We start from the raw sequence: 12,211 nt of genomic DNA, 5'->3' as shown, positions 1-12,211 counted from the left end.
AGACAGTTAAACCTTCTGCCACAGATTATGAAACTACAGTAGTTCATTACTGGTTAGCAAGTACAATTTTGCTAGCAAAAAAGCTCAATCCAGATGTTTGCGATATTAATACATTACTGTGTTTGTAGGCCTTGTATCCATTATTCCTCATAAAATACCTGTGAGATGTGTAATGAGGGTTATCCTAATTTTAGCTAAAAGAAAAGTGAGGCTCTGAAGAGAAGTTGCTGAATTGCAGATTAGGAGTAATTTTTTAATTCCCAGTTTTTAGACTAGACTTAGATATAGAACAGTTTAAAAAAAATTAAAGACTGTTTAATATTTTTTAAATGCTTTGATTTATTGACATTACTTTTATGCAAAACCTTCAAAATAATTATTATAACTATCTGTTTTCTTTTTGTAGCCTTATATTTTTACAGATCCACCTACCATAAGAGTTGCTTATGGAAGGATTTTCTCAGAAGTTGTATGTTTTTTCCACCACGTGACACATACCATGCGACTGTATAAAGTCCAGGGTAAGAGTTGTGAAATTCTGTCTCTGTCAGCAGTTACTTTTCATCACTACAGTCTTGGATCCTATCTGTCTTTTTATTGTTTAAACAGACTTCTGAACTAGTGTGGAATTCATCAGAGTGAAGTCTTACTAGGTCCAGTGACCATGATCCCTTTCTGAGCATCATGCTAGTCATTAAGCGGGCATGCTTAAACTCAACAGATTTGTTGGAGATACCTGTCACTATTAGGAAGTTTCACTGTGTAAATTACCTACAAGGGGGTCCTGAACTTTACTGGGTCATCTGAATCTGTAGGTACCTGTAAATTACGAAAATGGGGAAAAAAAATTTTAGAAATATCTTGGAGATGATGTAAAAATGTAGTTTCTTTCCTAGCTTCAAACATATTGATGGAGGTACAACAATATCTTTTCTAAAGTCGCAAAGAATGTAAAGTTATCTGTTAGTGGCATTAATGATGAAGTCTGGTTTACGCCACAACTGTAGGCATGCTTTAGTTACCTGTAAGCTTCCTCTTTGTGTCCTTTATCTGCTTGGAAGAGCTTGTGACAGAATCGGCTGTGTCTGAGAGGCACCAGCACCAAACATCAGCTTATTGACTCTTAGCACATAACTTCATATCAGTTTTGCTTGCTCTTCCTTCAATAAGGTTTTAATTTTCTTTTTCTCCACTGTTCAACTACTGATTTCCAAGAAAATTCTAGGAAAACAGTAACTTTGGAAACTCTATACCCTTCCAAACTTAATGATTAAATTGGCCAGTGAAAAATGTGAAAGAGGGAGGAAATCATGGTGCAATTGTATAAACTTATTTTCCTGTAGAAACTTGACTTGAAATTCTCAAGTGTATCTTTTTGTAATTGAAGTAGGAAGTTTGTTTTTTTTTTAAATGGATTTCTTTGTAATACTCCCTTTTCTTTAATTCGTTAGTAAGTGCCTGTCAGAAGTATTATACTTCCATTTCACAGTTCACAGAAAATGAGTCATCATGGAAAATAACTTGCTTGCCAATTCCTTACACATAAGTTTATCTTTCATTTTGAGTGCACTACCTAGTTCTTTTTCTCTTTTTTTAACAATTTTTCATTCATTGCACTGTTTCAATACTTATACCGTTATGAATCCAGTCATCATGGTGAAGTCTTGTACCATGTTCCCAGCTTTTACAAGGAAAAATGATGCAATTATTTTATATATTTTCTCTGTTTACTTTTATGGTGTGTTTTTATTTTAATTTCTTCATATGAAATGGCCTTTTTCAAAGTTTGAAAATTGATGACTTTGTATCATTGTTTGCTGAAGTCTGTTTCCTGGGTTTTGTAAGGGAAGTTATTTATATAGCATTACTTCAATTAAAAGAAGGTATCTTGAAGTCTTACTAGATAGGTACAGTAACAAAGCATGTGGAGAGAAATAAATATATATATGTGTATACATACATTTTATTTTTAAATAAAGACCTTCTACTCCTCTGTTGTAACCTACTTGCTTGCCAGGGGGTGGAAAGCCTGATCGTGTGGCTAATTCAACTGTTGGACAGTACTTCTGATTCCTACAGCTTCTTCAGCAATTTTGATAAAACACTACTTTTTCCACTTTTGGCTTCAGAATTCTGTTGATTTTTGAGCAGAAAATACTCTGGCTTGACAGCTCTGTTCAGTAATTGACCAAGGAGTGATTTTTAACTTTTTCTGCTTACATCTGTGTCTGGTTTTGATATCAGCATGATTTTGTTCATCTTTTTATCAGAAGCTTCTTATGTTTCATTATCTTGGTAATTGTATTTTTGTATTAACTCAAATTATGCAGTAGGAAAGAGGTGAGAGTAGTTCATGCTCTGGTCATTTTAACATTGTAAACTAAAATGTTGTATCCTTGTTCAATATAGTTGCGCTGTAATAGTCTTACTTCAAAATTGTTAGAAAATCTATGACTAAGAGCGTCAAAAGTGAAGTGTATAGATCCAGTTTTTCCAGACTGGGTCTGGGGAAAATGGAAGTAATTACCTGAACCAAATGTTTTTCATTTAGCACTGTAGTATGGTAGCCATTGGTAAATGTTAACTTTTTAAACAGTTGCTGGTACTGCTGCAGGTGGCATTCAGATTTTTAAAAAGATGAGGAAACAAATACAGAGCTCGACAGTCTCCTCATTCAGGTGACAAAATCACAACCCTGACTGCGTTATACATACTAAATTAAATAATAGCATAAAAATTGAAGCAGGTGGACTCTTTCAGCATTCCATTGTGTAAAGGTTCAGAGTGGGTTTTTTTAGAATTTGAAAAAGTAAAGACCTTAAGGAAACTATTCCAACATGCTTTTAAACACAACTGCTAAAAAAATTTGAAAACTGCATGTGTAGAAGGACAAGGAGGTTGTGCTAACCTCTGTTTATGTGCTTAGGAATCTAGGAATTTTATTCAAAGATATTTTGTCCTTCTGCAAAAGATTCCACAGTTCAGGAGCCCAAACGGATAAGCATGCCTCTGGGTCTTGTGAGTTGACATACAGTGAATTGTTGAAAAAAAAAAAGTATGTATTATCTAAGATTTTAAAATACTGTCTTCAAGTTTTAAAGCACTAAGTTGGTTAATCAGTCCCTCACTTTCCACTGACTTCTGTTTACAATCCGTCAGACAAGCACAATGTAAATTCATCTCACTACATAGAGAAATTTCATATCTCTCTTCTGCTTGGCAGAATTCTTTTCACAATTGTTAGTCCCATTAGACTACAGAAAGGGTAGAAGTGGTCATGCTGAATGATGGTATGATTCCAGTCCAGTTGAAAAGGTCAGGTTACTATTAAAGGTATTTAATTTTCAGTGTGAGGCACTGTAGAAAAAAAACTCAATGAACATCTGTCTGCATTTTCAGATACTTAATCCTTCTTTTAGTAAATAGACATCTTTCCCCTGTCAACAAAGACTTGTGTCCTGGTTGTCATCATATCAGTGTGCAGTTTCTTAATTCACTGTCCTTAACCAAAATGGGTAGAATTTTCCTTAAAACAGCTGACCAGTTTCCTGCTTAGTGGTACAGTTGCTGTCAAGAAGCTGGTAACTTCATTCCTGTCTGTGAATGGCTACAGCTGCCTAAGAGTCAAGGGAAGAAGTGAATGGCTAGGTCTTGGTAAAGGCAGCAGTTAACAGTTGTGTGTTGTTTCCTACTGATTTACCAGAACGCACATTGGTTCTTATCATTAATTGCTTCTGTTCTACTTCAGTGAAGGTTTCAGACTGTCTGTTCAATGAGTACTGAATTAGAAGTACTGCTATATCATATGGTACATAACTGAACTGGCTTCAAATATCTGGGTATATATAACAGAAAAGGAAAACTAGTAGGGGAAAACTATATCACTGTGTTCTGGGAGCATAGTCATTCTTATATATGTGGCAATCGCTTTTAAAAATTGAGAGATTTTAAATGCATCTTTTTCATGTAGGTTTGGAAGGCCAGTCTCTTGAAGTTTCCAATATTGTGGATATTAGAGGCGAATATAATCGTGAGCTTGCAATGAGAATTTCATCTGACATAAATAGTCAAAACAGATTCTATACTGATCTTAATGGATATCAGGTAATTATTGTCTATTAATTATAAAAGCCTTAGAGTCTCAGTTTTTAACTGTCTTAATACTTCTGATTGTAAAGAGTTTTAGTCATATTAATCAAACTCTCATGTTAAACTCCACTAATCATTTCAAAGGAGAGAAGTTTTAAAAATGTATCCATTATAAAGTTTGATTTAGACCAGATGAAGTAGCAACTGTTTTCTTTCAAGGGGTTTGTTAAATATTCCTTTTGTATCCTTTTTAACATAACAATTGTAATACAGCAAGGTATGAAAAGCTACCATGTAGCTGCTTGTATGTCCACATGCCTTCTTTCCCCTCTGCTTTGTCTATTTAATTAGCGCCCTTTGGGTAGCACAATGCGAGATGTGCATACAGTCCAGCAACTCAGACCTAGAGAACAACCACTTGCTGCTGTGGTGGAAATAAGTGACGTATTTTTGCAGTGTAAAAACTTGCTCTATTGATAATGCATCTGATGAAATATAATGCGACTATTTTATTAACTTTGACTCTGCAGCACACACAAAAGAAAGAAAATTTTCTGTTCCTTACCTTCCTTCCTTGCTAAAAATAGTTTTGCAAATGCATTGAAAACCATTCCTGCTGAGTAAGAGACTACTGTTTTTCCAGTTAGTGTGCAGTACTGCATTTTGCTGGAGACAGTAAAGTGAATATTTAAACATGAAAATAATTTTAATACTACTACTCATTTTTCATGTACCATTCAAGAATTCCACTAGCACTTTAATAAGTTCCCATTAAAAATCAACAATTCCTTTTCTGCTACCTTGAATCTATTCACTGCTTTGCTCTCTAGAGGAGAAAAAATTTTCTCTCATTCTATAACTGTGATTATTCCTTTTTTTGCAGGTTCCCTTGATGAATCTTCCAGGTTTTTTTTTAAATATTCTTTGATCTAAAAGTACATTGAAGTTATCATTTCCAAAGTGGTAATTTTAGCCATAAATCTCCAAAAAGCTAAATAATACAGTCGAGTGAATGCTTTGGTGCCGGTTGTCAATCAGTGCTTCTAAAGCACATGGGATAAATGTCTGAAAAGGTCTTTGAAATTTAAATGCATAAAAAGAATGTATTTTATTGAAGTCGTGTTCATACTGCAGATCCAGCCCAGACTGACGATGAGCAAATTGCCTCTTCAAGCAAATATCTATCCTATGACTACAATGGCTTATATCCAAGATGTTGGCGTTCGTTTGACACTTCATTCAGCTCAGTCTCTAGGTGTTGCAAGCTTGAAAAATGGTAAGTATGAGATGATAGATATTATAAAGGCCTATCCTTCATGATTGTCTGAAATAGTTCATTCAGACGTTACCATACCTACTAGCGTTTGAAGAAAGGAAATAGGTTTCTCCAACTCTGACAACTTTTAGAATATGTCCATAAGGGACGAGGCAGAGGTTGTTCCCGCATGAGATTCTGTCATCTACAATGGATGATCTGTCTCAAACTAGAGACAAAGGAGAGAGATTACGAAACATACAAAATGAGCAATCAGTTGTCAGATCCAGGTATTTTTCACCCGAGAACTCTGATGGAACTCAAGGATGAAACAGCAAAACTAAGTGGTTTGTTCTCTTTTGTACTGCTCTGGTAGCAGAGGGCTTAAGATGGATAATGTGATGCTGATCATGTTTTTTGATTTGTTTGTTTGCTTTAGGGTAGAAAGCACTAGTCTTAGGGTATACACAGTACAGGCTAACATCCCTGTCAAGGAAAACAATAGCAGCTTTTTTGAAGACTAGAATTAGTGAATTAAAGGATGAAAATGACCTTGGATGAGAACCAACATACTTTTTTCTGAAGCAAGATCATACCTAATAAATTTAATGAAGTACTTTGAAAGAGCTGATGAATATGTTGACAAGAAATATCAATTCATATTAAGAATTCCAAAAGGGATGCAGCCTTGTCCATCACAGCAGAGGAGGCTATGAGGAATGGCCTGGAGGGGTGGAAACAGAGGTCAGTTGTTCAGTCTATACTGCTACCAGAATGAGGAGGCATTCAAATAAAGCTAGGAAGTAGTGGGCAACATAAGGTGTATAATTCATAACTTAAGATGTATAATTCCTTGCTGTAATATATTGTGAGTTTAAATTTACACCATTTTGAAAAACAATGGAATGAATATTGAGAAGAAGAAAAGCCCATCAGAAAAATGCCAAAACCTACTTCCCAGTTTCTTTTCAGAAAAAAGTCATATTAATTTATATTCTGACAAAAGATGGAGACTGTACTAGACTGATGGCAGTATTAGCAAACCTAATTCATTTTAGGGCAGAGAGTTAACACTGGCCTATAGACTGATGCTTTAATAAAGCCACAGCGGAAAATACCATCCTTTTGTTCCAAGGCCACCTGATACAAGACCCAAACCACATTTTTTCATGCCTTCCATTGCTAGAAACCAAATTCCCTTTGGCCTGATCTTGTGAGTGAACTTTACACCACCAAATGTTTGTAGGGACTCATTACATAGGTACTGGAGACTAAATTTGTGTGCAGAGGCTCCATTGCCTTGTAGTAGTGTCTGTATTTGTTCTTTTACAATCCTAGTCTCTGTATCACAGAATAACGCAGTATCTAAGTCCACAGAGACCCCTACTCTCTGTCTTCAAGTTAAGGAAGTTAAGGCTAATGGTGTTTGACAAATTGCAGTTAAGTAACAGGGAGAAATTAGCTTTCTGTGAACATTGGTTTCAACCCCGTTAGAGGACATTAGAGGCCTTTCCCCTACTCCAGTTAAAAGAGCAAAAGATGTATCCCATACCTGGTCATGGCATTAATTTCTTAACTATATCACTCTTCGGCAACTCTATGTCACTCAAGGTTAAGAGGTAGTTAGCAACAGCACCTACTGCTCCCACTAAAAGAAAGGAGGAGAACATATTCAGCTGACTTTTTATCATTTATCATCACTTCTTTTGAAGGCCCTTCAGGATCTCAAATGGATCCTGGAAGAAGATTCAAAAACATTAGTTTAGGCAAGCACCTTCAGTAGCTGTGTATCTGTTTGTCTGAGACTGTGTGTCTCAAAGGATAACCCACCATCTGAGATTTATATGAACAGCTGATTATTTCTCGCTTCTCATTCTTTGATTAGATACAGGTTCCTTACTATGCAGCAGTTAGTTAACTCTCATGCTGTCCGATGATCTCAGCAGTATGGAGTAGGATTTCTTACTTTATTGTCATCAGTATTCAACATCAACTTCTAAGAGACTTGATCAAAACCCGTGAAGTGCATATGCTACAACTTTATTCCTACTTTCCATCTCTCTTCCCATTTGTGGGATTGGATGCATAATCATTTTTTAATGTTAGATGCTGAACATCCTCCACCTTGTAAATTCCATCCAGTTTGCTCTAATTTACTAGATAGTGGATTATCTTCCATGCCCCAGGGAAGGCCTCCAGATAGATGGGATGGATGCACCACTGTCATTTAGACATGGACTTCCCTGCAGTCTGATGGATAATTAATGGGCTAGCAGGGATCACTTATGTCCTGAAGCCTCATGCAGTACACTTACACCATTTTTAAGCCAGAAATTTCCCTAAAACAATCTTTTTTAATATTTGACCCACTTTTGAAATTGTTTTCATCTCTGACTTTAGCAGCACTGATCATTTTGTTTGTATTTGCTGGTCACAATTGCCCTAAGAATAATAAAGCTTTATTTTGTCAGCCTTCATTATTCTAGCTTCTTAAAGAATGTCAGAAATGCGGTTAGGTAGTTTTGGATCTAGATCTAAGTTTTGTTTGTAAACTTTGACAAAAGTTTATTATAGGTTTGTCCTTCTTACTGTGGTTCTAACTTTTTGCACAGACTTAGAAATAATAGTTAACAGTAATAACTTTTCATGCTAAACTTCTATTTAGACTCTTATGTTAAAAACTTTCAGGACCTTCTTCTGAAAGGCTTGTGAAATTTTTTTGGAAGGCTATAAAGAGCCAAAGCCCAAAGGTATTAACTGTTTTCATAATCAGTCCTAACAATATTGATTTGCTATTACTTTTCCATATGCAAGAGAAAAATTCTGATTCTTTAAGTTATATTTCAGGGTATTTTTCTTTTAATAGAAGCTTTACATATTCTGGTTACCAGTATAATTCTTGTATTGCTCTTTCAGGTCAGTTGGAAGTGATCATGGATCGTCGACTTATGCAGGATGACAACCGTGGCCTTGGACAAGGTGTCCAAGATAACAAGATTACAGCTAATATCTTCCGACTTCTGCTGGAAAGAAGACATGGAACAGATGTGGTAGGATTCACTGTCTGGATTTTTCTGGTTAATTAAGATATAAATATTTATTTCTGTTGCAGCAGCAGTGAATTCAGTAAAGAAGTCATTCTATGAGCAGTAGAACTAAGGAAACAGCTTCCAAGGGAGTTTTGTCAGCTTGCTTGCATATTCTCATCATAAAGATTTCATCTTTCGCTATTCCTCACGCAAATACCTGCAGTGTCTGCTCTCCTCACTCACGCTTCAACATATGACTGGAGTACTGTTGTGGAATTCTCCTCTTTTTTCTTCTTTTTTTTTTTTTTTAATTGAGGAAGCTGTTAAAAAATTGCTAACTGCTTCTTAACAAAGTTAACTGAATCTGGACAAAGGTTGACAAATTATTTCAGATGAATGGGTGGGAAGAGAAAACATCTTATAAATTTAATTTGCTTAGGAAATAAGATTGAAGTGGAAATATTTAAATGCCAGACATAGAAGCTTTCTCACTTCATTATGATTCTGGGAAAGTTGAGACTATTTTTCTGTAAAGGGTTTTTTTTTTTTACTTGCACAGATCATCTCAGTTCACCTTTTCCTGTATTAGTTTTTTGAATAATTCTTCAATTTTCTTTCAGTTCTTTGCATTTTCTCTCTTTGCTCTTTTTCCTATCACTTTTGAGGAGGACAAAATAAGAAGTACATCTTCATACTGAGGCAGTAGAATCATGATGACAGCACTGAATATATTTTAAAATCATCACATAGCTAAAGATGAGAGGTTGTATACTGAGCTGCTAATGAATATGCAGATAAATTGGAATTAATTCTGGTTTATAATGGATATCATTAACCACTGTGAGAGGATGATAATATCAAGCTTAAAGCTAATTTCCACCACTTAATGATTGACAGTGTTTTTTTCAGGTTGTACATGTCATTATGATTTTCTAGTTCCTCATCCTGTACAACACAGGCAGCATATTAACTGCATTTATCAGTGTGGTGTGCAAATATCTGAGCTAACTTGAAAGAAGCTAACTTGAGTTCTGCAGCATCTTTGACAACAACTGCAGCAGTTCTGCAGCATCTTTGACAACAATGAGCATTGCACATATTAATGTACCTTTGCAAGAAGAAACCTGCAGAGAGATCTGTACTGCCACAGAAAACTTCTTTAGTACCCAGCGTAACTTGTGTTGTACTAAATTAGAATGTGAAGCTGCTAAGTAAGAATTATTGGACATGGAAATCTAGGTCTACATTAGCAAATAATTTGAAACAACAGGAGTGGATCAGATCAGTTAGTGCCATGGTGCTTGCATTGACACTGTGTGCAGTTTTTGTATTTTCCATAGAACCATAAAATAACTCACTAAAAGGTATCTCTGGAAGTCTTCTAGTCCAGTCCCTGCTCAAAGCAGGTCTATTTTTATGTCAGAACAGACTTAAACTGTCCAAAGGATTAGTCATCTGTTCAGACCATAATGGAGATGTGAAGCGTTAGAGCACGTTTGGTGCATACCTCCAGGGGAGCTTCTTGGTTACTTCCTTCTAAAAGAAAACTAGTCCATGCACACTGATACTCCTCTGCAAACTAGCGCAGTGCCTGGTTAAGTGGGGTTGGCCATAAATTTAATTTCAGAACAGCACTGCTGCTTCAAACCAAAACACTCCTTTGGAAAATGGTTTGAGGTTACCTCAATTAGAACAAAGGCAGCCTAAACAACTCTGGGATTATCTGTTTAGTGAAACATTTACATGTGTCTTTGCATACATTTACCAGTTTGTTTGGGATACCAGTCAGACATTAGCACAGTAGAATAACAATATATTTCCCTTTTCTTAATAAAATCCTCTTCCTTTGCTCCATTTTTGAAAGACTCTGTGCAAGTTGCTGAAAATCTTTCAAAGGAGAAGGGGCAGTTACCTGCTATGATCAAAAATCTTTGAGGTGTTTTGGGTACCTGTGTTCTAGCATCTACCTTCCTTCCCCCTGACCCTTGTTGCTGAGCTTATAATGGTTTTAAATAGCTGCAGAGTAAGCCTTTAAGGGCAGTTGGTTCTTATACACTCTTGCAGGGACTTGAAAAGAAGGGAGATCAAAGCTATGGGGGAGTGGGCACAGTCAAAGAGGGGCTGTTGGCACAACTAATAGAGTGTGCACAACCCGCAGGAGCCAAGCAAGATGTTTTCAGGAAACATCATCTATCTGGTGTTGTATCTGGAATTCCCCTTTGCTATATTAAGAATGTTCTAGCATTTTGTTTTTCAAAATTTATCTGAACACCAGTAACATTTTCTGATTCATATAACTGTTTCAGATGTGTTAAAGTAAGGAAGGGTAGTAGTCCCCTTTCTGTTTTATTAAATGTACAAACATATTTTTTAGTGCATTGTTACTCAGAAGGTAGTTATTATAATAGTTTAAAAATAGCCCTGACAGAAAAATTATGAAGAAATTATATACAGCTTATATATGTAATTAGCTGCAGTGTGACTCATACACTGCCCCTAATTTTGTTGTCAAGCCCTATTTTGTTACTGACTTGAGGAACCGTAGAAGCTACAGGGGAAGAGAGTTTTGATCACTTGGCATCTTTGCCAGTACAAGCTTCTCCTAAAGTGTATTCCAAAATATTTCATTCTGTCTTTTCTCAAAAACAGTTCTGAAGAATAGGATTTTCTTCTGCTCTTTGGGAAACCTCCGCACGAGAGGAGAGTGTGTGAAGTGTAGGATGTGCAATTCTTTAAAATTAAAGTAAACGCGCACCACTTTGGTGTAATTACTCTGGAGTTTTTTTAGTTATGACGGTATCAACCAAAAGTTTCCTTTAATTTACATCTCCAAAATACTTTTTTCCTTCCCCAACCCCACCCTGAACAGCATATTTTAATGGCAGATCAAACCACATGAATGTCCTGAAGTGTAAGATTGACCTGTCCAGTGGGTAGGTAGAATTCTTAAGAATTGCTAGCATACTCAGCCTATATTCTACGTCCCTAATCATAATGTTACCTGGTTTTTGGCTCTTGAATTCAAATAGTCATGCTGATATTGCCTCTGTGCAAAAGACTTCAGGTTGATTTGTTTTGCTCAAGGATTTTTGTTCTTTTTTTTTTATCCTCTAAGCTGGATACTACAAAAGGTGTATTCAGAATGGTCGTATTGTTCATTAACTAAGCTATGTATGCAGAAAGAGCTGGGCAAATCTCATTTCACTTTACTGATTTATTGACTCACGTGCTTTATTGACAACTGTGTCCCTCAGACCTCTGCTGATGTTGTTGCTGTGTTTTGATACAACTTCTGTATACATCTTCTTTTCCTCCTGCTACATGTAACTAATTCTGCTTATATGTTCATTTTGTCCTTGCAAGCATTTTTTGGCTCTGCATATCTTTTTGACTTCTCTCCTAATATTCATTCTTCTTTTTCCTCAGATTGTTAAACAAGAACTGAATGCATTTGATTTTTAAATTGAAGGGATTATTATTTAGCTGAGAATGAAACGGAACACAGTTATCAATACTTGCTTGTCAGAAGAGTAAATGTTTCTTTATTTTTGAAAATATAGACTCTTTATTTTACAATTATTATAAGTTTTGTTAAAAATAAGCATTGATACCTTTTTACTTTCCAGGCCTAATGTGTTATATTAGTATAAGAATATGAATGAAACAGGATTTTTAGAAAATGGTATTATCTTTATTTCATCAACGACATAGCTGGAGAAAAGATGGCATTCCAGGCACACACTTTCTTCTTCAGATTCCTACTTCATGCCTTGCCTTGACTTGCTCAATTTATATAACTGGATTTATAACCTGGTCTCAAGCAGAGGACCAGGATTCA

The 12,211-nt window shown here is 35.8% G+C and overlaps 1 protein-coding gene across 5 annotated transcripts in view; it reads left to right on the top strand.

The window, feature by feature from the left end:
• Window positions 1–12,211, top strand: part of MAN2A1 (mannosidase alpha class 2A member 1) — a 119,087-nt gene that overhangs the window by 87,756 nt on the left and 19,120 nt on the right. For 4 of the 5 annotated variants that reach the window (XM_087741592.1, XM_087741590.1, XM_087741591.1 and 1 more), the window contains 4 exons: window positions 407–521; window positions 3,971–4,104; window positions 5,224–5,365; window positions 8,261–8,394. In XM_087741592.1, coding sequence (XP_087597718.1) covers window positions 407–521; window positions 3,971–4,104; window positions 5,224–5,365; window positions 8,261–8,394 — 525 coding nt within the window. The other variant, XM_087741594.1, reaches the window with a different exon arrangement.

The sequence above is a fragment of the Nipponia nippon genome, unplaced genomic scaffold (assembly GCF_047370975.1).
Source record: "Nipponia nippon isolate SJK-2023a ecotype South Korea unplaced genomic scaffold, ASM4737097v1 scaffold_8, whole genome shotgun sequence".
Taxonomy (NCBI): Eukaryota; Metazoa; Chordata; class Aves; order Pelecaniformes; family Threskiornithidae; genus Nipponia; species Nipponia nippon.
This window is presented reverse-complemented; position numbering and strand designations above follow the sequence as displayed.